This window comes from Pan troglodytes, chromosome 5 (genome assembly GCF_028858775.2).
Source record: "Pan troglodytes isolate AG18354 chromosome 5, NHGRI_mPanTro3-v2.0_pri, whole genome shotgun sequence".
In the NCBI taxonomy this organism is placed as follows: Eukaryota; Metazoa; Chordata; class Mammalia; order Primates; family Hominidae; genus Pan; species Pan troglodytes.
In genome coordinates this window covers 160,387,610-160,414,670 of record NC_072403.2, presented here as the reverse complement: position 1 = coordinate 160,414,670, position 27,061 = coordinate 160,387,610, and the positions used below count along the sequence as shown (strand labels likewise).

At 40.8% G+C, this 27,061-nt stretch overlaps 1 protein-coding gene across 7 annotated transcripts in view; it reads right to left on the bottom strand.

Moving 5' to 3' along the window:
- Nucleotides 1-27,061, bottom strand: part of SASH1 (SAM and SH3 domain containing 1) — a 283,948-nt gene that overhangs the window by 45,746 nt on the left and 211,141 nt on the right. For all 7 annotated transcript variants that reach the window (XM_024357457.3, XM_009452183.5, XM_024357455.3 and 4 more), the window contains one exon: nucleotides 18,486-18,587. In XM_024357457.3, the coding sequence (XP_024213225.2) occupies nucleotides 18,486-18,587 (102 nt within the window). The remainder of the gene's footprint in view (nucleotides 1-18,485; nucleotides 18,588-27,061) is intronic.

Here is a 27,061-nt window from a genome sequence, read left to right as displayed (position 1 = left end):
CCTAATTTTCACAAACTGTTCTTTTAGGTGCTGTGTAAATAGCAAAGACCACTTAAAAACCCAACAACCAGGCCGGGCGTGGTGGCTCACGCCTGTAATCCCAACACTTTGGGAGGCCGAGGTGGGCAGATCACGAGGTCAGGAGATCGAGACCTTCCTGGCTAACACAGTGAAACCCCGTCTCTACTAAAAATACAGAAATTAGCTGGGCGCGGTGGCTCACACCTGTAATCCCAGCACTTTGGGAGGCCAAGGTGGGCGGATCACGAGGTCAGGAGTTCGAGACCAGCCTGAACAACATGGTGAAACCCCGTCTGTACTAAAAATACAGAAATTAGCCATGCGTGGTGGCACATGCCTGTAATCCCAGCTACCCAGGGGGCTGAAGCAGGAGAACTGCTTGAACCTGGGAGGCAGAGGTTGCAGTGAGCTGAGATCATGCCACTGCACTCCGGCCTGGGTGACAGAGCGACACTCTGTCTCCAAAAAGAAAAAAAGAAAAAAAAAAAAAAAAAAACCCAACAACCAGCCAGGCACAGTGGCTCATGCCTGTAATCCCAGCACTTTGGGAGGCCAAGGCAGGCAGATCACTTGAGGCCAGGAGTTCAAGACCAGCCTGGCCAACATGGTGAAACACGGTCTCTACTAAAAATACAAAAATTAGTCAGGCATAGTGCACATCTGTAATCCCAGCTACTCAGAAGGCTGAGACACAAGAATCGCTTGAACCTGGGAGGCAGTGGCTGCAGTGAGCCGAAATCGTGCCACTGCACTCCAGCCTGGGTGACAGAGCAAGACTCCATCTCAAAAAACAAAACCAGAAAAAACCAACAACCTTTTTACGTGTGAAAGCTTGTCATATGGCCAGCATCTGAGGCTGGTTCTGAACGGGCTGTTCAGATATAGAGAAGACTCTGAGCCAATGCAGGTTCAGATCCCCTCTGTGCCACATGGGAAGAGCCTGTGGCTGTGGGCATGTTTCTTCTCTCATTTCTAAGATAGGCAGTGAGAAGCCTCCTAGGGCTCTCTAGAGGATAAAATGAGACCTTGAATGTGAAGCCTAGAGCTTGGCAGGTAAGGAAGCCCTCGTTCCATGTGAAATACACATGAAGTTCGTGCACTGATTTATCCAGATACTTTGGGGAGGGTGGTGGGAAGGACACATCCCCAGTACTTCCCCCGAGCGGCCTCTCCTCACAGTACAGGACTTGGAGAGTGTCCTAAGAGGATGGGAGAGAGAGCCAACCTCGTCCACCCCTTTTTAACCTCACTGCCACGCCTCTCAGGGAGTCATTCAGGTATTTATCAAGATACTCGATGTTGGGCCCTTTGTGAGGACGTACCATGGCTTGACTTTCAGAAAACAGGAGGCTCCCCGGGCCAGGAGTCTTGTCTGATCTCCTGCTCCTTGCATTCCTAGTGCCCACCCATAGTAGACTCCCCATAAATACTGGTGCGATCACTGTGGAATGAAGAAGTTGAGACTCCCCAGCCCTGTGGCTCTCAGCCCTGGCCATGTGTCAGAGTAAACTGTGGGATATTTGAAAGACTAGACTGAGCCAGGCCACCCTAGGAAGCTCCCTGGTGAGGGACAGATTGGGAGATAGACTTTGTGAGGGAAGGCCACTGCTGGTCCTGTTCTCCGGGTGGCGGGCTTGAACACAGTAGATGTGCAAATTTGCTGAGAAGGGACTTCAGTATTTGACTCTTATGGTGAGGAATTGGTCCTCATTAGCTCCTTGGAACAAGGTCCAAAGGCCTTATAGTGAAATATGTGACTGTGTGCAGTCAGATTCAGTTTCTGGTACATTGTGCTCCACTCTTCAGATACCATGTGGTAGAAAGGGCATCAGAGCACCCGGTCTCACCCCCTGCTTCCTTGCAGCATCTCAAACACCCCATGCCCATCACTGCCCTGATGGCTCGTCTTCTGCAAACAGCTCTGCTGATTGCATCCACACCCCTAACTCCTATGCATCCTTCAAGTTTCAGTCTGCATATTGCCTCCTCTGGAAAGCCCTCCTGGCTTTGCTCCTCATCTACCTTAGACTAAAGATACTTTATCCAAGGACTTCACACATATATTGGCATTGCTAGATTCCCTAGCCCATCACTAACTGTCATGCAGACAATGTACATGACCATATTCATTTCCACATCTGTATGTTAGTAGCATTTATTGTTTCTGACTACACATGACATATATTATTAAAAATTTGGAGAATGCAAAAATGCACAAAGTAGTACGAGAAATGACGTATCATCCCATACTCAGAAAACTTGGTAATATTTTGGTTTATGCCTTCCCACTTTTTCCCCATACACACACATATGCACATGCACACACAAAATACACCCTGATGTTTCTGTATGTTTCTTTTTTTTTCTTTTTTTTTTTTACAAGAAAGGGTGATCTTTGATCTTTACCTCCTCCAACTCCTCTAGTCACTATCAGTGTCCCCAAATCCTCCCTCAAATGCACATGCACCGTCTCAGTAGAAATAACACATCTGCCTGTAAGTGGGGACCCTCTCTGGGCCACGGCTGCCTCAAAAGATTTTCCTTTAGAGAAACCCCAGGCCCCTGGTGTGCACCGTAGCCACACTGTTTCATAGCCCATTTTTTAAAGCTGTATGTTTTGAATATTTTCGCATGTCAAGAAATATTCAATACAATACAATGTATTAATGATGCAGTAGTATTTAGCCATCAAAGTATACCATAATTTACTGATATCATGGCCCCCGTAATTAGACATTTGCCTGTTTCCAATTTTTCAAATAATCCTTGGATGCACACTTTGTGGTAAAATTTCTAACATGTCTAACACATTCTTTTTTTTAGAAAGATGACTCGACTGTAGAATTGACGGGTAAAAGGGTGTGTCTTTAGGACTTTTGATACATATCAACAACTTGCTCTGAAGAAATGTATCGTTTTAAAATCTCAGGAGCAGTTACCAACACTGAGAATTACAATATTCTTTTCCACTTAGATAAATAAATATCTATGTTTGTGCTAAACAGATATTTCCTGATTGAAATGAATGAATGAATGAATGCACTGATTCAAGGCATTAGGAAAGGCAAGGAATAGCAATAGGAGGAAGCCAGCATTCCCTGGGTTTATAAAGGTTATCATCTAGACGTCTGAGGGTAGGGAGAGCCCCAAGAGAAGTTCAGAAATATGATTAATGTTAAGGTCAACCGTGACAACCGCAAGAGAAAAACACAGAGATATAGGAATTCCGATGTGGGAGGACTCATCTCTGGGTAAGGAAATTGAGGCACACTTCCGTGAGGGGAAGAGGAACCTGCCATGGGTTTAGGGACATTTCCATGTCCCTACGTGAGCCTAGTCCAGTATTTACGTGGTCCTGGGGCCCTACTTCTCCCACCCACCCCATCCCAACCTTAGATGCCCTCCTATCTAGACAAAGAAGAGCTCAGCTGATGTTGTTGCTTTTATAAACAGCATGTGACACCAGTCAACAGGAGCTTCCCGGCCCTCCTCTTCCCCAAGCTTGATTTCATAATCTCTCCAACTGCCTGATCTCCCTCCACGGTCCAAAAAGTGAAGCACTGAAAGTCCCTCCCTACCTCAGGGGCACTGCACTGACTCTGGGGCCATGGCAGAGGCCTTTTGGTCACACCAGGTTAATGTGTTATTCTTCGTATTTAGAAAAAAATTAGTCTCACTGTTCAAATAAGTTAGAGTTACTTAAAAGTGTGTTTATGAGTTGCTAGAAGTAACAGTAGAAAATATGAAACACATTGTGGGTACGTTTTTTTTTTCTTTTATCACAAAGGAGTCAGGGGAGGACTCATCTGTTTAGTAAGAAATATTTTGCTCATTAGCTGGTGACATCATTGCCCTCTGAAATTAGGAGATTTTGGTTAGCATATGGAAAAAAAAAGATGAGATTCCATTCTTCTCCCAGAGGTACAGTGGAACACTGAAACAATCTCTCTGGCAGTTTCAAAATTAACTAGTTGTTGCCAGATTTGAAGAAAGAGACGGAGGAGGAGGCGGCGGCGGAGAGAAGAAGATAATTACATGATAGTTTTATTTGGAAAAAGTATGTGAGAATTTGAGGTAATATTACCATTCCTTTGGGGCAAAGGCTTGTCAGCACTTAATTCACTTAAGAAACTGCTTTAAAATTTAACCATAAAACCAAAGGAGCAGCAAATGGATGTTATGTTCCTTAATCAACTGCAATCTATTTCTTAAACTCATGAACTTTGAATCGTTTTTAATCGCCCCCATGAGGAGAAGGGAGAAAAATACAAAATCTCAGGAGTCCTACAGCCAGATCTAGGGAGACATAAAACAAAAGTGAATCCTCCCACCCCAATTCTGCAGGTTGCCACAGAGCAGAGAATGCCTTTCCTCATGAATGGGTTGGGGGAGAGAGTGGTAAGTAGAGGTGAGAGGACTGGCTTCTCCTTCAGTCTGTAAATCTTTGGAAGACATTTCTGCCTGGGGCTTTGTCACCCTGACCATAGGTCAGAGAAACGCGTTGTTTCATATTAAATAGGTGAGTTAGGAAACAAAGTGTTGGGAAGGTAATCCACAGCTCTACAGGTCCCTCTGTTCAGAGTGGGGTAGTGTTATCCAGAGCGAATCTATGGGATCAGACACACTGAAGACTAAAGCAAAACACCAAACCCACTCATTCCCAAGGGCATCCAATTCTCACATGCCATGGAAAAAGGATGATTCAGAACAGGACTGCCAAGTAGGGCAATTACATACGCGTTTAAGGCGCTAGTTTCTGGAGCTGATGAAAGTGTTCATCCCAGAAGCCGTAAGTCTCCTAAGGGATTGGGTGGTGTTTGCAAAGTCACATTACTTTTATGGCATCTTAGGCTGAATGACTCATGGATCAGGCACGATGACTTCTCCGACAGGGCTGCCAAACAACCTTGTCTAGGCAAATGGCAATGTAGAAATACAGAGAACTGATGGAGCCAAATGGCAATGGAGGGAAGGTGGGACCACCAAGACCATTCCTCCAAGCCAAACTTATGCCACCAGGTCAGTGGTCATCTGTCGAAGCTGGAGGCGGGAGGGTCCAATGTTACCTCCTAGACTGACGATCTACAACCTTAACGTTAATCTCCTTCTGTTTGCAGAATAAATAAGCAAATTTACTTCAAGTTCCAAATTGAAGAAATCTAGACTAAATACCTTCAGAGAGGAATTATTTAGAGCTAGAAAGGTTGTTTGTGGTCATCCAATTGGCAAAACTATCAGGTCATGAACTCTGCTGAACACTGAACCACAGAATATTCTTCTCACAACGACTAACAAAATGAGCAAAAGCCCCCCAAGAAGAAAAAACAAACAAACAAACAACAAAACACTAAAAACTAGCAAAAATATTGTGCCAAGAGCAACCAAAGAAGAAAGCTACATAATCTAATGTACTAAACTCCATGACTAAGGTAAGAAACGAATTTCTGAGGCCCACTAGAAAAGGCCCACAACTTCTACAAAAGCCAGGCTGGCAGGAATCCACAGAATCCTTTCATGTGACTCCCAATCTGGAAGGAAACTGTGTGACCTCTTTATATTTTTCTGACCTAAGAGCAGTGGAAATGGCTACAGAAGAGCAATGAGTGAAACGATGGAAAGTCAAGTGAGGCTGTTCTTGATTGAAATACAGTCTCTAAAATTCAAAAAATGAATGAAAGGCAGAATGGCTATGTTCTACCAATTACCCCGGCTATGAACCAGGTGGCATCAATTATGATACGGCACATTCAACACAGTTTCAGGAGAGAAAAGGCAGAGTCCAGCTATCCCAATGAAGACCACATTTCACCATATATCATGGCCAGGTTGTAGCAACAACAAACATAAATGGACCACAAAATGAAGCCCTCAACTGTATCTTGAAAGGAGAAAAAAAAAAAATCTATTGTCAGATAGCATGGCAAACAGGTCAAAACATAACCCTCAATATCAGCACAAATGGAGAACGTGATCAGAGCCACCCAAACAGGACCAAGGTGGAAAAAAAAAAAAATGCATGACAACTATACAAACAAACTATGGCAAAGAAAGGGGGAAAAAGAAGAAGCACAGATAAAAACAAAAAGCCAAACTTTGCTCTCATCACTTCATCATCTCAACTCAAGGAACAGGAAGAAATTCCTAATAGTTGCTTCTCTCTATAAACTAATTTAATAAGAACATGAATTCAATTAAATGAGACCTCAAAGACAAGATAAAAAACATAAATTATATAAATTTAAAGTTTGCAGAAATAAGGAAACAGCCTATTACAGAACCAATTTATAAATAAAAATAAGTAAAGAATAGAATCTATACCCTAGAAGTCAAAATACTGACAGAGAGAAATGCTTCATATTACTTGACCTAATTTTCTCATATTACCCAAGTTTTCCGATTTACTCAGCTCTTCATCTAGACCTCTGACTTTGCTGCTCCCTCTCCTGACACACATTTCTCCTTCTCCTGGAAAGCTCTTCCTCAGCGTCAACCACCTTCTCTGGGAAGGCTTCCCAGACCCTCCTTGCTGGGGCTTGCTGGACTTTCTGTGTGCACCTATCACAATAGGCAGGAAAATCTCAATGAAGTCCACAACCACGCCATCTATTAATCTAATCCTTTTCTCAAACCCAAGCTCCCTGTGTACAAGGACTGGCACATAGGGGGTACTCAATAAATGCTTGCACATAAATAAATGAAAGAATGCTCAAGATGGCATTCTTTCAACCTACACTTTGGGTCAAATGCTCGGTGTAAGAAGAGATTTGCATCCTTTTATAAACTAATTATGTGATGCTATTAGCATAATACTAATAATAAATATTAGAGTGAATATTAGAAAGTTAGTAGTGTGGTGTGGTACAAAGAGGGAGATGAATGGCATAGAGAAGAGAATAAAAGGATATTTTGATAGAAATTATACTGTAAAAAAATTTGGTTGTGTTAAAATATTGCTTTCCAAATGATTTGTCTGATGACTGACTATCGTTCTAAGAATTTTGTTGCAGTGAGCCGAGATAGTGCCACTGCACTCCAGCTTAGGCGACAGAGTGAGACTCCATCTCAAAAAAAAAAAAAAAAAAAAGAATTTTGATACAATGGGTAATTGTGAAAACATTCCAATGGACTCGAAACAAGTGATGGGCAACCTATGATTCTAATAAGCAGGCTTAGGTTGGAGATGGCCCGCAGTCTAAATTCTACTTACGAACAACAATAGTGCCTGGGTATCTCCCCAACCCATCCATTAAATAAGGACCGGCACTAGGGCAAATGATTTAACAAGGAATTGACATGTAATCAATCAATAACATTGAACAAGTAATGGAAATCCTCTTATCCCCAACTTCCCCAGCGTTGTTCCCAAGAGCACAACAAAAAACTGGGATTGCAAACTGAAATGCCAATCTCTAAACCAAATTAGATTACAAATATCTGTACTGAAATATAATCAGCTAGCAGGGGAAATGTGGCATATCCTCCGTGGTATGTATGTATTAGGTTGGACAAAGGAAATCACCACTTTTATAGGTCAAAAGCTGTCTAGTATCTCGAGTTCCACAAGGTTCAACCAAATGAAAGAAACAGACCAAATTGTATCCGTAATCTATCTTAAATTAATTTTTTTAAAATAGGTATCCTCAGATTATATAGTATCTGGGTTATTTTGTCATTTGTTTTTATCAATGTGGCCCTTGATATGTTTTTCTTTTTCTTTTTCTTTTTTCTTTTTTAGAGACAGGTTCTTGCTCTGCCACCCAGGCTGGAGTGCAGTGGCATGAATACAGCTCACTACAGCCTCGTTCAGGCAATCCTCCCGCCTCAGCCCCCCAAGTAGCTGGGACTACAGGTGCACACTACCATGCCCAGCTAAATTTGTTTTTTTGTTTGTTTGTTTTTTTTTTGTAGAGATGAGGTTTCACCATGTTGCCCGGGCTGGTCTAGAACTCCTGAGCTCAGGCAATCCGCCCACCTTGGCCTCCCAAAAAGCTGGGATTACAGGTGTGAGCCACCACGCCCAGCCAGCCTTTGATATGTCGAGGAAGGCCTCCAAGCAGCAAGCACCCTCAACTTCCTGAAACTACAGAAATCAGTAATGATAAAGATGTGCCTGGTTAGTTCCCAAAGTCAAAGAGCCAAATGGGCCTGCCATGAGAGTGCCTTCCGACATAACAGGTATGGAACGCACACCCACACACTCCATGAGACCACGTCATCAGCACTGTAGGGCCCTAGATTATTTCAGTACAATAACTACTTACACTTCACAGACAGTACCCCTAAGTCCAAACATGCTTACTAAAATCATACCAGACCCACCCTTAAACCCACTTACACAATAATACCTTCTGAAATAGAAAATAAATTGATTATGTGTTTGGTTAAAGTGTAACCAAGTATGCACTTTTACATTAAGCTTGTTCTGACAATTCTAGCCTATCTGCTGATACATGAATATAAGCCATTACTACCATGTTAATGGCATGTACAAAAACAGCACTTTTATGGGAACTCAAGTATTTTAAGAATGACGGTTGACGGGAAGGGCAGAAGATCTTCACATCAAATAACAAAAAGATGAAGTGCCTGGCCACAGATACAGAGCTAATAGGTGGGAGATTTGGATCTGAGCCCAAGGTCTGACTCAAGTCTGAGCTTAACCAGTCTCCTCTCTTGCCCACGCAGGGCGAAGGCCTGGTTTCCAGGGCCTAGTAGAGGCAACAGCTTCCTTCTTGTGTAACTTTGTGGAAACATGGTGATCTTAGGGACTCCACAAATACATGCCTGAAAACTTTGGCCCCTGTCCCAGAGAAAAGACTGGGAATGGGAGGGCAGAAGAGAAGAAGTGACAAGAAGCCACCTAAGCAATGGCTCCTGGGCAGCTTATAACCAGACGGAACAAAACGGGCATTTCTCAAAACCTCTCACTATGTATATTTTTCCAATGGACTGATTTTTCCTTTAGTCTCACCCTAAGCTGTAGATTAAAGGAATTATTACTTTTACTCTTTCAATAAGAACTTTAATATATTCTTATTTTACTATCATTTTAGTTTCAGAATCATGGTTTTATTAAAATACACAGTAATACTTCCTCCTATAATCTCCTACCCAGCGAAATAAAATGAAAATTTATAAGAATTATCCATAAAAATCAGAATAATCATATGAAGGCCTCAAACACATTAAAAGACTAAGATCAGTATACATTATTTTATATTTTTAAAAAATTTACTTTTTTTTTTTTTTCTTTTTTTTGAGACAGGGTCTCGCTCTGTCACCTAGGCTGGAGTGCAGTGGTACAATCATAGCTCACTGCAGTTTCGGCCTCTTGGGCTCAAGAAATCCTCCCGACTCAGCCTTCTGAGTAGCTGGGACTACAGGCGTGTGCCACCATGCCCGGCTAACTTTTTTATTTTATGTAGATCCCATGCTGGTCTTGAACTTCTGGCCTCAAGTGATCCTCCTGCCTCAGCCTCCCAAAGTGCTGGCATTACAGGCATGGGCCACCACACCCAGCCAATAAAAGTTAATTTTAACATAGTTACATGTAGAAAGATTTTTGAAAAGGGTTCATCTACACAAGGTAATACTGCATGCATTGTATACAGGATTGCTGATACCTGTCCCAAGGATACAGGGCATAAATGCCTTCTGATAAATTATTGCTATGTTTTGTTTCTTCTTTCTCCTGGTCATATTACAAGTCAAACAAGTAAACTCTTCTTCTGTGTGAGAAATAAAGAACTGAAGAACATGAGCCTAAGACAACTATTAGAGCTTCAATAAGTAGAACCATTTTCTAGCTGTAAACCAAAAAGCATCTTGCCAATTAGAACCCTTTTAAATTTAAACCCACACACTCAGAGTTATGAAAAGATCCCTGAGGAAAAGAGATGCAGTGGAAAAAAAAAGTAAACACCATTAAAAAGCAAAACGCTTATTCAGAAATGAAAGTTATTTTTATACTTGGAATCCATCCTCTCTTAAACTTCCTTATCAAACACGCCTGTAATTCCAGCACTTTGGGAGGCCGAGGCAGGCGGATCACCTGAGGTCAGGAGTTCGACAACAGCCTGGCCAACATGGTGAAACCCTGTCTCTACTAAGAAATACAAAAAAAAAAAAAAAAAAAAAAAACATTAGCCAGGCGTGATGGCGTGCGCCTGTAATCCCAGCTACTCCGGAGGCTGAGGCAGGAGAATCGCATGAACCCAGGAGGTGGAGGTTGCAGAGGGCCGAGATCGCGCCACTGCACTCCAGCCTGGGTGACAGAACCAGACTCCTTCTCAAAAAGTAAATGAATAATTACAAGAAGAGAAAGACAGTAGAAATAAAATCCATCATTTTTTTGGGGATACTTTCACCAGACCTACAACGCCAACTCAAGTACTACGGTATGTGTCACTCTTCACATAATTTATGCATCTAATCGATATTCACTGCCATCCAAGTCAGCAAAACTATAAAAATTGTACACATTTTTTTAGATTGCTGGGAATATTTATAGGTGGGAGCAGATTTTGTAAATTCATCATATGCTGCCATTAAAGAAATCTTCTTTGCAGTCAGACTTTTCCACATGATGAAGCTAATGATATAGGTTTATATGTTAACACCTTTGAAATGTAAAAATAAAACATCTGGTAAATTTTAACCTAAAGGTAGTGTCTAAAAGTTACTCCGGTAAAAAAAAAAAAAAAAAAAAAAAAAAAAAAAATTCAAAATAAACACAGCAAGAATAGTCAACCTTTAAAATTTTGAGTTGAGCTCAGAATAGCAGATTCTATAAAAGAGGACAGTGGTTATACAAGTAGAAGGATGCTGCCACTCTGCTCCAAAAAGCAGTGAAATCACAACTGCTCAGGCCACCTTATGAGTGTCTGCACTGTTCTTCCGCCATATTCTATAAAAAGGGATTACACTGTTAACCTTTTCTTGTGTCATAATGGAAATTAAGCCATTTGCCACAAGAACCACTTAAAAGGAACTTCTGCCGGTGCCCTGGCTTTCGGCACATACCAGAATGTTATTAGTAAATTATCTTTCAGAATGTTCTATTTCGACTAGGGCTGTGACTACCTTTCCTTCCAAAACTTCGAAACTGAATCCTCTGGCTTGAAGACAATGTCTGTTATTGAGGCTGGTGAAAGGACATTGGAAACTCTAAGTAAAACCTGGCCACTGGAGAGGCACATGTTTATGGTTTACAATTTTAGAAAGTCCCAAAAAGATTTAAAAGGTGCCAACTAAAAGATCTTATAATCTGGGGATATTTTAGTTGAGACCTTGGAAGTCCTCAATCAAGGAAACATTGAAAATAGCTCCACGGCATTCTGTGTCTGTGGCCCAAAGTTTTGGACACAGTTCAACCACATGGCTCTCTCTACCTCAAACCAAATTAGTGACAAAAATGTACATATGGTTGAATGGAAGGCTATGAAGAGTGCACACATGGAGGTAAGGTGGTGTTATAAGGCCACAAGCCCACAGTTATAACATTCTTTTTTTTGTTTTTGTTTTTGTTTTTTGTTTTTTTGAGACGGAGTCTTGTTCTGTCGCCAGGCTGGAGAGCAGTGGCGTGATCTCGGCTCACTGCAACCTCTACCTCCCGGGTTCAAGCGACTCTCCTGCCTCAGCCTCCTGTATAACATTCTTTGCACAAATATTTCCCAACTCTAAAACTCCCCAAAAGCAAAAGTGATCAGTTATGAAACGATGACTTGCCTTACTCACTCAAAACAACATTTCCCTAGAGGTCCTCCATCCTGGTAAGGAACTCCAGCTACACAAACACAATTCCAGCTTTTCCTGGAACACATTTTGCTATGAAGTGAAAAATCTACTGAACGGTAAAGATGACTCTAGCCCATCTTGTGCTTTGTTGTCATGGTTGTTGCTTTCATTTTTCTTCATACATTATATATATTCTTAAAACATTTTAAATAAGATTGCCATCAAATGACCTTTCATTTGGAAAGATCTTTCACAGCAAACATTTTTATTAATATTCAAGTACCAGGTATAGATCACTAACTCTTACCCACCAGCTTTCTAAAAACAGAAAAACCATGATTTACAACTTACATTAGCAAAAAACTAGAAAACCCGGTAAAACAGAGATCATAATTTCTTTAAATGTCTTCTTAACTAGAAAATAAACTGAATCTTAGGGCACAAAGCTTGAGAACTCTTACAATCATCCCTCCCTGCAGGAGGCAGAGGAAAAAATAAACTTACCAAACTAAATTAAAATGAAAAATAATAAATAAATGTGCAGACATTTAATAAGAAATTGAGCTAAGCTCTCAACCAAAAATCTCTTTTAAAACTTTTAGCACTCCCAACAGAAGTTTATTATTAATGGAAAACAGCACAAAACAGATTCTTCTCTGGCAAAGGGAAAGCTATTTTTCACTTCCCCTGGTAACTATCTTTAGTACTTTACACTCTTGGAAACTAGGAATGTGCATATGGATTTATTATGAGGCAACACGCGATTATCTAATTTCAGCGATGGGGGTGGGGAAGCCTATGAAATCAATGCAAATGAAATCCTAAGGCATGACAGGCATCAATATAGGCATTGAGGTCTGGTGACAAAGGCCTTGTGATCCCTAAAACTTTCATGGCCTGGGCATTCCTGATTCGAGCCAGTGGGCTATTCACATCTCTGTATTCTAGAAAGGAATCGACAGAAAACAGAAAAGCTCCGGCTCTTGCACAAAAAATATTCAAAGCGCCTATAACCCGTGGTGGCTGAATTCTGAAATTAACTGCTCTGCCATAGAGGAAAATCTAAAATAATGAGAATGAATATTTTGGATGGGGTTTCTGGCCAACTCTTCATAAAAATGCAGAACAGGCTAAAGCCAGAGTAAGAGGGGCAAGGGTCATATATATACCTTAGGATTACAATCAAGTTCAAGCAAACTTCAGTGGTGATGGTGGTGGATGGTGATGTGATGATGATGATGATGATGATGATGATGATGATGATGGTGCTCATGGATGGTGCTCTGAACAGCATGACCAGAGGTGGGCATGGGTGTTGGCAGAAAGTCAGCTAGCAAAATACACAGAGTAAATCAACTGCTTCAAAAAACTGCATTGCTGACTAGCCTATCATCACCTACGCCTCTCAGCCAAAAGAGAAGTCACTCTTCAGAACTTCTGGAAGACTGTGCTCTGAGAGGAGGAAGCATATGGTATTTCTGGCCCTAGGTCTAACTAAGACAGGCTGAATTTATTTGCGGGCCATCTATGAAGAAATAGTTTGGTAAGAAGTTAGTAATGCAAATGTGTATATGGCATCTCAAATCTGTGTGCACACACGAGTGTGATTTTATTTTATTTTATTTATTTATTTATATTTTATGAGACAGAGTCTTGCTCTATTGCCCAGGCTGGAGTGCAGTCCTGTGATCTTGGCTCACTGCAACCTCTGCCTCCTGGGTTCAAGATTTTCTTGCCTCAGCCTCCCAAGTAGCTGGGACTATAGGCACAGGCCACCACATCTGGCTAATTTTCTATTGTATTTTTGTAGAGACGGGGTTTCACCATGTTGGCCTGGATGGTCTCGAACTCCTGACCTCAGGTAATCCGCCTGCCTCAGCCTCCCAAAGTGCCGGGATTACAGGCGTGAGCCACTGTGCCCAGCCACATGGGTGTGATTTTAACCTCTGCTCTAAAGCATAAACTGTCAGAAAAGGACCTTTCTCTTTCTCCTTTACTTTTATAACTCAAACATCTAGCACAATGCCTGCTATATAGCAACGGCTCCATAAATGTCTCCCAAACGAATAAAGAAATGCTGAAGAGAATGAAATGTTCCAACTATTAAGAAGAACCCATTTCATTCTCACAATTTATATCTAGCTAATGGTTCTGACCAGCCCTCTGAAAGGGGTCTCATAAACCAATGCTTAATAATGCTTTCTTAGCAGCTTGTTCTAAATGCTTGATAATACTTACATTAACTTTTTCCTAAACAAAACAAGCTTCTCTCTTTGAAGTCTAAGTGTGTGAGGTTTTACTACAGTCCTGTTTCTCTGAATGGACAAAGTCTTCTAACCTCTCCCTTGACTCAGATGCTATTAATCAGGGCAGTATACAGTGGGTCTGATATTAAGGGACCCAGTATGGACAACTGGGTCTTTGTTTTCTCCCCCAAGTTGGGTTTGAATCAGTCCTGAGTTACTGTATTTATTCCTCATGATCCTTTAGGTTCGTGATTTACATCTATATTATGTTAGACTTTAGGATTTGAGGATTAGAGACCCAAAAAGGCACATTGATAACCATGGACACGGCTCTTTTGATTACCTCATCGTCCCGGGACACACTGCTGGCTGGCCTATGACACATTTATTATTATAAACGGTAATGTCTCAGTCACTTTCACACAAAAGTAAACCAGGCAGGGCTTTCAGATTCATAATCCTTTGTTTTTTAGCTGCAATGGAAATCTGGTGCTTGATTCAGGAAATTGGGAGATGATGGGAGGATTATATTTATTTCTGATAAACTGCCATTTGTTGCTTAGATAGAAAAAAAGGTAAAGACTGAATCTGTAGTTGCAAGACATAAAACATACTCTTAAGGCAGCCAGGAAGAATGAATGTTCAGGCCAGGTGCAGTGGCTCACGCCTGTAATCCCAGTACTTTGGTAGGCCAAGGCGGGTGAATCACCTGAGGTCAGAGGTTCGAGACCAACCTGGTCAACATGGCGAAACCCCATCTCTACTAAAAATAGAAAAATTAGCTTGGCGTCGTGGCGCATGCCTATAATCCCAGCTAATCGGGACACGGAGGCAGGACAATTGCTTGAACCCAGGAGGCGGAAGTTGCAGTGAGCCGAGATCATGCCGCTGCACTCCAGCCTGAGCGACAGAGTGAGACTCCATCTCAACAACAACAACAAAAAAGAATGAATGTTCAAATACAATGCTCTTCTTGAAATATTTCTATAGGAGCTGGACATTGGAGAGACAAAGAATACAGTCTTTCTTGCCCAAGGGGTTCACTATTTCCAAGGAGGCTGAAATATGTACAACCAATTTTGATATTCTAGGATAATTGTTTAAGTTTGATCTATAAAGCCAGTTTAACAAAAGCACATAATAGGAAGCAATAAATACGCTTGAGGACGGGAAGGAAAGTTTCAGAGAGCAAGGAACAGTTGGACTCCACCTTGAAAAACTCAGATTTTTACCAGGAAAATTTTGGAGGAAAACATTTTAGATAAAGAAAATTATGTGAGTTAAAGGGCAGAAGAATGAAAAATACAAGGTTTGTTCAGTCATGCATATGGGGTCCGATATGTCTGGTGTATAGGCTATTGGGTGTGGAGATAGAATATGAGATTTAAGAAATTGATTAAAGCCAGATCACATAGAATTTTAAGTGTGCCAAGAAGGGTGGAATTTATCTTATAGAAATGGAAAACCATCAGCGTTTTCAAAACATAACTGCAAGAAAAGAGGGATGTTTTACAAAGATGACTGGTTGTATGGAACATAGATAGGAAAAGACAAGAGACTGAAGACAGGGAGATGGGGTTGTTTCCAAATTTTAAGGATGAGATAACCTAAAAAACAAAACACAACTATATAATACATGAAAAGAGGTAATTCCTTCTGTTTCTGCTCCACACATTGTGAAGATGGCACCCTACAATGTTTGTATGAGGCCAGGCGCAGTGGCTCATGCCTGTAATCTCAGCACTTTGGGAGCCCGAGGTGGGTGGATCACAAGGTCAGGAGTTCGAGACCAGCCTGGCCAATATGGTGAAACCCTGTCTCTACTAAAAAATACAAAACTTAGCTGAGTGTGGGAGTGCACACCTTGAGTCCTAACTACTCGGGAGGCTGAGGCAGGAGAATCACTGGAACCTGGGAGGTGGAGGTTGCAGTGAGCTGAGATCACGCCACTGTACTCCAGCCTGGGTGACAGAGCAATACTCTTATCAAAAAAAAAAAGCCTATATGAAATTCTGGAGCCTTCATTCCTATCATCCCTATGGAACTTGTAGAATAAGAAGCACTGTTTTGGTCATATTGAAACAGTGTGAATAATACAAGGTACGTAAGATGGAAAGGAAAAAGTTAAATTATTATTATTATTATTATTTTTTGCAGAAGACATGATCTTGTTTTCTTGTTTTTTTTTTTTAAAGACAGGATGGAGTGCAGCGGTACAATCACAGCTTACTGCAGCCTTGGCCTTCTGGGCTCAAGCAATCCTCCCACCTCAGCCTCCTGAAGACATGATCTTATATATAGAAAACCCTAACACTATACACACACACACACACACACACACACACACAGCCTATATAGCTAATAAATTCAGCAAAGTGACAGGATAGAATATCAATGCATGAAAATCCACTGCATTTTTATACACTAGCAATGAACAATTTGAAAAAAATTTAAAAAGCATTGTCACTTACAATAACATCAAAAAGAATAAAATACTTAGAAATAAACTTAATTAAGGAAGCAAGACTTATATACTGAAAACTGCAAAACACTGCTGAAAGAAATTAATGAAGACATAAATAAATGGAAAGATACCCTATGTTCATTGACTGGAAGATTTCGTATAGTTAAAATGATATTACCCAAGTCAATCTAAAGATTCAATGCAATCCCTATCAATTTCCCAACGATATATTTTTCAAAAATAGAAAAACTCAAACTAAGATTAATGTGGAATCTCAAGGAACCTTTAAATAGCCAAAACAACCTTAAAAAACTAGAACAAAATCGGAGGTGTCATACTTCCTAATTTCAAAACTTACTATAAAGCTATGGTAATCAAAACAGCATTGTACTAGCAAAATGACAGAGATAGTCCAATGGAATAAAATAGAGAGCCCAGAAATACATCATCACATATATGATCAATCAATTTTCAAAAAGTATGCCATGACCATAAAATGAGGAAAGGACAGTCTTTTCAACAAATGGTTCTGGAAAAACTGGATATCCACATGCAAATGAATGAAGTTGGACCCATATATTTCATCATATACAAATATTAACTCAAAACAGGTCAAAAACCTAAACTTAAAGGCTAAAACTATGAAACCCTCAGAAAAAAACAGAGGGCAACATCTTCATGATATTAGATTTGGCAATGATGTTTTGGATATGACACCAAAAGCACAGGCAACAAAAAAACAAATAGACACACTAGATTTCAAAATTTAAAAGTGTGTGCATCAAGGACCCTATCAAGAGAGGTAAAAGGCAACCCACAGAGTGGGAGGAAATATTTACAAATCACATATCTGATAAGGGATTAATATCCAGAAAATAGAAAGAACCCCTGCAAGCTAACAACAGCAGCAAAACAACATAACTGAAGACCAGGCAAAAGACTCAGACATTTCTACAAAGATGATACACAAATGGCCAATGAACATATGAAAGATGCTTGAGGGAAATGCAAATCAAAATCACGACGAGATACCATTTCACACCATTAGGATAATTATTATCAAAAAAGTATAATAACAAGTGTTGATGAGAAAGGCAAGAATTTGGAACTTTTGTACATTGTTGGCAGGAAGGTAAAACGATACAGCTACTGTGAGAAAACATATGGCGGTTCCTCAAAAAGGTAAATACAGAATTACTATATGATCCAGAAATTCTACCCCTAGGTATGTGCTAGGTATGTGCAAAAGAACTGAAAGCAGAGACTCAGAGATACTTGTACACCAGTGTTCAGAGCAGCATTGTTCATAATGGCTAAAAGCTGGAAGCAACCTAAGTGTCCATTAACAGATGAATGGATAAACAAAATGTGGTATACACATAGAGTGGAATATTATTTATCCATAAAAAAGGATGAAGTTCTGATATATGCTGCAGCGTGGATGAACCTTGAAAGAATTATGCTAGGTGAAATAAACCAGACACACAAAGACAAATATTGTATAATTCCACTTATATGAGCTACTGAGAGTAGTCAAATTCACAGGGGCAGAAAGTAGAACGGTGGCTGCCAGGGGCAGGGTGTGTGTGGAGGTGGGTGAGGCGGGGGCGTAGGGAGAGTTATTGTTTAATTGGAACAGAGTTTCGGTTTGAAATGATGAAGAACTTCTGGAAGTAAATTATGATGCTGGTTGCACAGCAATGTGAATGTACTTAATGATCAATATCATTAACAGTACCAGTATCACTGAACACTTTAAAATAGCTGATATGGTAAATGTCATCTTATGTATACTTTACTGCAATAAAAAAAAAAAAAAAACCCAGGATGATAACACTATTTTGACTGTAGATGAGTCTCTGTCAGGTAGAGAAAATAAGCAATCTATATGAACAGACACCTCTTTGCAGACCCAGGTGCGAGTTGGAAGTTTCGAAAAGAAATACAAAGACTAAAATGGTGAAGACTGTCCCTTATCGGCGTAGGTGATCAAGATGTCAAAGACATGATAAACTCACATTGCAGTTTGATGAGCCATCAAACGTTGGGTAAGAACCATCTGGCCAGTCAGCAGGGTCCAGGGCAGCCGACTGCCGGTGCTGGGCCTCGTATTCCTTGAGCTGTAACAAGAAGAAATGGATACTGAAATGGGAAGAATGGCCAGACACTGGCCAGACCTTTTACAGGGAAATGACTCAAATAATACATCTAGGTTCCTGGTTCATAATCTTGTGCTCAAGCAGCAGAGAGATCACTTTGGGTACCTTCTTCATGCCGGTGTTGGTAACTAAGTACCAGCCAAAGACACCTTTCCCAAAACCAAGAGGAAGACAAGTACCCTGCCCTATGGGTTTTCATCTAAGTCAAATCAACAGGCAAAATGGACTCTTTGTATCCTGTGTTCCAGAAAGAATTTTCACTTTCCCCCTCCAACATCAAAACTTCTGTTTCCTCAGCTTGATTATAAAGAAATTGTCTGTAGTTTGGCCTCTGAATTACCTTTCCAAGGGTGTAAGTCAAAAACATGCATGTCCTTTTTAGGAAGAGAAAATGACAGACTACAGACATTTTAGTGAAATGGGGTCAAACCCTGAAACATACACATATATATATGTGTGTGTATGTGTGTGTGTATATATATGTGTGTGTATATATATGTGTTATATATATATTTGTTTTTTACATGTATATAAAACAAATATATATATAAACATATATATATATATTTGTTGTTGTTGTTGAGACAGGGTCTCTACTCTGTCACCCAGGCTACAGTGCAGTGGTGCAATCATGGCTCACTGCAGATTTGACCTCCCAGGCTCAAGCGATCCCACCCCAGCATCCCGGGTAGCTTGGACTACAGGCATGCACCACCATGCCCACCTAATTTTTGTTTTTTTTTTTTTTTTTTTTTTTTTTTGTAGAGATGGGGTTTTGCCATGTTGCCCAGGCTGGTCTCAAAATCCTAAGCTCAAGTGTTCCACCCCCTCAGCCTCCCAAAATGCTGGGATTACAGGTGTGAGCCACCATACCCGACCCTGAAACAGATTTTTAACAATCACATGTTTGTCTTGTTCAAAATGGCTTCAAGTTGCTAGTCCCATGTTATCACCTAACAAACGTTATGGGGTTATTGGAGACCTTTGAGGATGGTCTCTCTATTGAGATCTTAGAGATATTAAAAGTTTAGGTTCAGAAACAAGGTTTCTAGTTTTTGAAAAACACAGAAAGACAATTGAAATCCTATAGCAGGCCAGGCGCAGTAGCTCACACCTGTAATCCCAGAACCTTGGGAGGCCAAGAGAGGTGGATCACCTGAGGTCAGGAGTTCGAGACCAGCCTGGCCAAGATGCTGAAACCCCATCTCTACTAAAAACACAAAAATTAGCTGGGCGTGGTGGCACATGCCTGTAATCCCAGCTACCCAGGAGGCTGAGGCAGGAGAATCGCTTGAACCTGGGAGGCAGAGGTTGCAGTGAGCTGAGATCGCACCACTGCACTCCAGCCTGGGCGACAAGAGCGAAATTCTGAGGAAAGAAAGAAAAGAAAGAAAGGCTATAGCAAAGTGAGCAGATTTACTTTTAAAAATTTTTTTATAATGTCTTTTACTATACTTCCCAAATAAGTGAGCAAATTTAACTTAGCAAGATGAGATCTTTCAGAATGGCATATGTGAGAGAGTGTTACACAGAAATTGAGCTCTGGGGTTCAAAACAATTGTCACTACATTCAAACCCTATTACAAAGCAGTGTGCACATATGAATTTAAGACAGTGATCAAATCATGTTCCATGTGCCAAGCAACTTAAAAACAGAAATAATTGAACCTGCCAGCCCACGTGATGGTGACTGGACAATCCCGAAGCCCTGGAGCTTGAAGATGTGGTAGCGCCACTACAATGACAGTTATTCCTCCAGGAAAAAGCCACTTTCACAACTGTGATTTCAACCTGCGAAATTCTTTTCTGCGTGTATGTGGGAGGAGGTAGGCAGTATTGATTACTGAGTAAGAGCTTGAATGCAGAACCAAATACCAGCTGGGAGGCCTGAGGACAAATTATTTAACCCCTCTATGTTTCAGTTCCTCCACCTGGAAAACAGGCATGACGATAAATCTGTCTTACAGAGCTGTTACCAGAATTAACTATGATAATGCAGCAAAACTCTCAGCACACTGTATCAAAGCAATAGAGTTAGTATAATACTATTATTATTACCATTGTGCTTTCAGAGAAAAGAAAGCTCAAAGTTCACATTAACTTGACGTGTTTAAACTTTTGGGTATTAGGGGTATTAATCATTTTAATCTTTCCATTACATTAGGGACACTTAGATTGTTCCAGTCTTTATGTTATACACTAGGATGTTCTCTCCATTTTGATATATTGGCCTGTGAAATGCTACATTCTCCCTGTATGATTGAGAGTATCTGCCCGTTGGAAAATGGGATTATCATGAGATTATTACGTCTTCAGGTCTCTAGTCCATGTTTATATCCAACCTTAGCTGCATCTCCTAGGAGCCACTAAATAACTTTCAGCTTTAAGGAAAACAGGTACAAATTTCTAACTAGTCAATCATATATGATGATTTTTTTTTTCCTGCTGTATGCTCATCTCTGCTATCTACTTTGGGGCCTAAAACTATGTGTGCTTTTCTGATAGAGATTTTAATTCTGTGCCCTACCCAAACTTTGCTACTTAACTGGTTTTTTGGTTTGTTTTCTGTAACAGGGTCTCGCTCTGTTGCCCAGGCTGGAGTGCAGTAGTGCAATCACGGCTCATTGCAACCTTGATCTCCCTGATTCAAGCAATCCTCCCATCTCAGCCTCCCGAGTAGCTGGGACTACAGGGGCATGGCACCACATCCAGCTAATTTTTTTGTATTTTTTTGTAGAGATGAGGTTTCATCATGATGCCCAGGTTGGTGTCGAACTCCTGGGCTCAAGTGATCCACCTGCCTTGGCCTCTCAAAGTGCTGAGATTAGAGATGTGAGCCGCCGCACCTGGCAACTGTTTTTTTAATTATCCTAATTACACAACTCTAAGTGTTTTAAAGTTACAAAACAAGCTCTCTATTTTTTTTTTTAAGTGCACTGCACAGGAAAAAAAAAACCCATGTAATTACACAGGTTATTACATGGATAATTACCTGTTATAATTACATTTTTATATTCCACTTTGGTTCGAGAAGTTTTGGTTTAATTATAATTTCATGAAGGCATGACCATTTGTAATTTCATTAAAGAATGTATATTAAAGCAAATCTGTAGTGTTTTACATTAATTCCAGGAGTTATAAAATAATGACATTTTAAGGTGTTTGTGTGTGTCTTAAGCAAAAACATTCCCTCACATCCTGTGTTCCCAAATCTCATTGTTTTCTCACAATTGAAGTCCATGACATGATTTTTTAGAATGATGGCCATCTTTAAAAGAGTAATGCTTATTCCATCTTGGAGACCTTTAGGGAGAGATATATCATAATGTTCCAATTTCTACTAGTACTTACTATAAAGAGCATTTACATTATATTAAACCGAAATCCACTCCAGCTGCTTTTTAAATTCATTTCTTTCTAATCTGTCCTCAGTAGAGATTTTAAAAAACAAACAATCAAACATTCTCCAGGACATCCGAAATATGTACTCTTTAACAACCCTCAGGCACTTGAAGACTGTGATTAAGTTCTTTTCTGCTTCTTTTGAGATAAATCCTTTCCAACTTCTCCCCATGAGATCAATTTTTTAAAAACCTCCTATGGACTCTATATGTGTCCAAATCTCTGTGATTTGATGCACAGTCGCTTTTATAAAGAAATGACTCAACAATACATCTAGGTTCCTGGTTCATAATCTTGTGCTCTGGTATACCAGATGCCCAGATTACCTTAATGACTTTATAAGAATGTCCTATAGGTATAAATTCACATACCCTGCTCTAGAGAACATGACTAAAAGAAGCTGTCTCCACAAAGATATCTAGATGGCTGCTCCCCATCCCCAATCAGCTTCCAGACATCTCATCCCTGGCATGACAAACTCTACAATGCCATTCACCCTCCAGGGCTCCCCACTCCCTTTGGAATCAGGCTGAGTGAGGCTAGACCCCTCCTGAAATCATCTCTGTCCAACTTCATCCTTCTCCCTCACTTAGAGGTTTCTCTTAAAAGCCTTCTTTCAATAGGCCACTTGCACAATGCTATATATAGTTTGGATGTCTCTTTCCCCAAAACTTATACTGAAATTGAATTCCAATATAGGGGATGGGGGCCTAAAGAGAGGTGTTTGCGGCCATGAGGGAGGATCCCTTAAGAATAGTTTAACACCCTGGGGAGGGGTGGGGAAGGTGATTTCTCAGTCTATTTGTTCCCCAAATAGCAGCTGTTATAAAAGAGCCAGGCACCTCCCCTCTCCCTCTTGTTTCTTCTCACCAAGTGATCTCTGCACACACACTGCCTTCCACCATAAGTAGAAGCAGCCTGAGGTTTTCACTAGATGACCAATCTCTCGGCAGTAGAATCATGAGCCAAATAAACCTCCTTTCTTTATAAGTTACCCTGTCTCAGGTATTCCTTTATAGCAACACTAAATAGACTAAGATACACAAGAGTCCCTATCTCAGGCTGTGCTTCCAGGGAATCAGATGTATGATACCTGAATTAAGAAAAGTTTGAACCAGGCACGGTGGCTCACGCCTGTAATCCCACCACTTTGGGAGGCTGAGGCAGGTGGATCACTTGAGGTCAGGAGTTCGAGACCAGCCTGGCCAACATGGTGAAACCCTGCCTCTACTAAAAATACAAAAATTAGCTGGGCGTTGTGGCGCTTGCCTGTAGTCCCAGCTACTTGGGAGGCTGAGGCAGGAGAATTGCTTGAACCTGGGAGGTGGAGGTTGCAGTGAGCCAAGATCGCGCCACTGCACTCTAGCCTGGGCGACAGAGCAAGACTCTGTCTCAAAAAAAAAAAAAAAAAAATTAGCCAGGTGTGGTGGCACGTGCCTAGAGTCTCAGCTACTAAGGAAGCTGAGGCATGAGAACTGCTTGAGCCTGGAAGGTCGAGGCTGTAGTGAACCATTATCACGCCACTGCACTCTAGCCTGGGCTACAGAGCAAGACCCTATCTCAAAAAAAAAAAAAAAAAGTTCACCATGCCAAAACATCAGTGACAGTCAATGACAAACATTAAGTGCTCTTTGCTTAATCTCCAAAGGACTTTATTTCTGACTTTCACACAGATATGGTCTTGTTGGAATCACATACATACATTATCAGATCAATGTGTAATACTTATTGATTAGATCACATTGACTTGAGCAGTCTTTAGTATAAATAATTATTTTTAAGGAAATGTGATTATTAAATCACGGTCATAGATCTCTCTCAATTTCATATAGACAGTGCTTCCAGTTAAAATGGCAAAGGACACTATTATTCTACAATATCACTCATCAATGCTGAGTATTATCATTCCAATACATTTACTACTATTCTCTTTTATCCAAGGCTTTAAATGTGAGTATATTCCCTTCCCTCTTATCTTCACCCTCCAACAAATTACTCACATAAATGAATAACCTATAGCTTCCAAGTATGGGCTTTCTACATCTTATGGAATTAGTAAAAGATTGAATGTCCTGAACTTACTTGCCAAGAGCTATGTAAGCCCTTAAAATTGGTACAGGCGCACCTCATTTTACTGAGCTTCACTTCACTGCACATCACAGAAACTGCGTTTTACAAATTGAAGGTTTGTGGCAGCCCTGCATCGAACGAGTTTATCAGTGCCATTTTTCTAACAGCACGAGCTCACTCTGAGTCCCTGTTGTCACATTTTGGCAATTCCTACAGTATTTCAAACTTTTTCATTCTTATTACATCTGTTATGGTGACCTGTGATCCGTGACCTTGGATGTTAATATTGTAATTGTTTTGGGGAGCCATGAACCTAAACATATAAGATAGTGAACTTAATGGATAAATATGTGTGTTCTGACGGCTCCACTGACCAGGCATTCTCCCATCTCTCTCCCTCCTGCTCAAGCCTCCCCATTTCCTGAGACACAACATATTTAAATTAGGCCAATTAATAACCCTGCAATCGCCTCTGTGCCTTTAACTGTAAGGAAGAGTAGCGTGCTTCTCACTTTAAATCAAAAGCTAGGAATGATTAAGCTTAGTGAGGAGGGCATGTTGAAAGCCAGGGTAAGCTAAAAGCGAGGGCTTTTGCATCAAACAGTTAAGTTGGGAATGCAAAGGAAAAGTTCTCAAAGGAAACGAAAAGTGCTCCTCCACTGGACACACAAATGATAAGAAAATGGAACAGCCTTATTGCTGACATGGAGAAAGTTTGAATGGTCTGCGTAGAAGATCAGAACAGCCACAACACTCTCGTAAGCCAACGCTGAATCCAGAGCAAGGCCCTAACTCTTTTCAGTTCTATGAAGAGATAAGGAGGTGCGTCTTATATTAAATGCAGAAACTATTTTTTTGAGAACACCAACAAATTTATGTGACTCACTTTACTGCAATATGCCCTTTACTGCAGTGGTCTGATGCCAAACCTGCAATACCTCTGAGGTATCCCGGTACACAGAAATTGTTATTTAAAATCTGCCGATGACCTAGATCTCCCTAAACAACAATTTTACTGATGAGCTCGACTTCCTTAAAGCATATGTGTTAATTATCCATCATAAAGCTATTAGAAAATGTCTGTTAATGCCATTAGATGGGATGAAAGCATTCAGTAAATAAAATATTGAAATCCTAAGTTAAGCTATCTTTTAAAATTACACTAAAAAAGACAGTACACTGAGGTTTGTTTTGTAAATTTCATTCTTTTCCAGTGATTTTTCAGCTTACGGTAATGTTTCACATATTAGTTCTTTGTAGCCTTTTTCATTTTGATCTTCATTTGTATGTGATAACTGGGTTTTTAGGGGTGTGATGAACCACGGTTTTATAATTTACAGTGGGAAAACATCCATCAATGAAATCAAATTCATACAAATGAAACAGAGTGGACCAAACTGTCTTGATCTGAACATGGGCAAAATTTTTCCCAATATGATGACGCCGGCCTCCAAGACCATCTTCTCTCCTGTTGAGATGTCCTGTAATCACTGATCAGGAGCCACAAGCTCCACCCAAGTGTCTTGAAATCCTTGATTGACAGTGAGAGATAAACCCATTTGGTGGCCTGGAGGAATGGTACATCCTATCACACCCTCTGAGGCAGTTTAGCCATTCTCAGTATAGTCAATACGGCGGTGATTAAATAAGTTTCAAGCTTTTTTTTTTTTTTTTTAAGATGGAGTTTTGCTCTTTTTGCCCAGGCTACAGTGCAATGGTGCGATCTCGGCTCACTGCAACCTCTGCCTCCGCGATTCTCCTGCTTCAGCCTCCCATGTAGCTGGGATTACACGTGCGTGCCACCACGCCTGGCTAATTTTGTATTTTTATTAGAGACGGGGTTTCATCATGTTGGCCAGACTGGTCTTGAACTCCTGACCTCATCAGGTGATCTGCCTGCCTCGGCCTCCTAAAGTGCTGGGGAGTTTCAATCTTGAGCAGGTCATAAGTTAAGGAAGGTAGATCCTCTCCACGGACAGTTTTCTGCTTCAAATAACATTTTTCATGAAGTGTTTCATCTCTGGCTATAAAGCAGCTCATTTAGGCACCAGTAGTTGAGGATGTATGCTGCCCTGAGAACAGTCTAATAAGCAGCCCTGTGACTTCCTCATCTGCCAACAGGTGCTCACCCTTGTCTGTAGTATCCAGTAAAGTTTGGAGAATGCCTTGGATTTTTTCTTCTGGTTTCTGTGTTTCTGGGTTGCCTTACAGACAATAGTTGTGCTCTCAATGAGCTTTGTAACTGCTTCTGCAACCACGCAGAGGCAGCCAACGTGGCCGCAGCCAGGCCAAAGGCTTGAAGCCGCCACTCACGTCTGTGCACAGCTGTGCCACCTCTTACTGAGTTGACTTCTGATTTCCTTTCCATGTAAACCATGGCTAGCTATCAAATTATGAGCTCAGAAAGAGCTTCACACAATTTTTTTCTCTGCTTTCTCCCCAGCTTGAAAGTATTCCTTTCTTTTTCAGTTATAGAAACTTGCTGTCTAAGGTGGGCTACATTAAGGCTACTTTTTAACATTTTCTCTTGCCCCAAGAACACTGGATTAGGCATGTCATATTCAACTCCCTTCCCAAACACAGGTGTCCTGAGATGACTGTAGACATCTTCTGCATCTTTGGTTTTACTATTAAAAAGTGGTGCAGTCGGCTGGACGCAGTGGCTCAGGCCTATAATCCTAGCACTTTGGGAGACCAAGGCAGGTGGATCACATGAGGTCAGGAGTTTGAGACCACCCTGGCCAACATGGTAAAATCCCATCTCTACTAAAAATACAAAAATTAGCCGGGCGTGGTGGCAGGCGCCTATAATCCCAGCTACTTGGGGGGCTGAGGCAGGAGAATCGCTTGAACCCAGGAGGTGGAAGTTGCAGTGAGCCAAGATCATGCTACTTCACTCCAGCCTGGCTGAAAGGGCAAAACTCCGTCTCAAAAAAAAAAAAAAAAAAGTAGTGCAGTCTCAT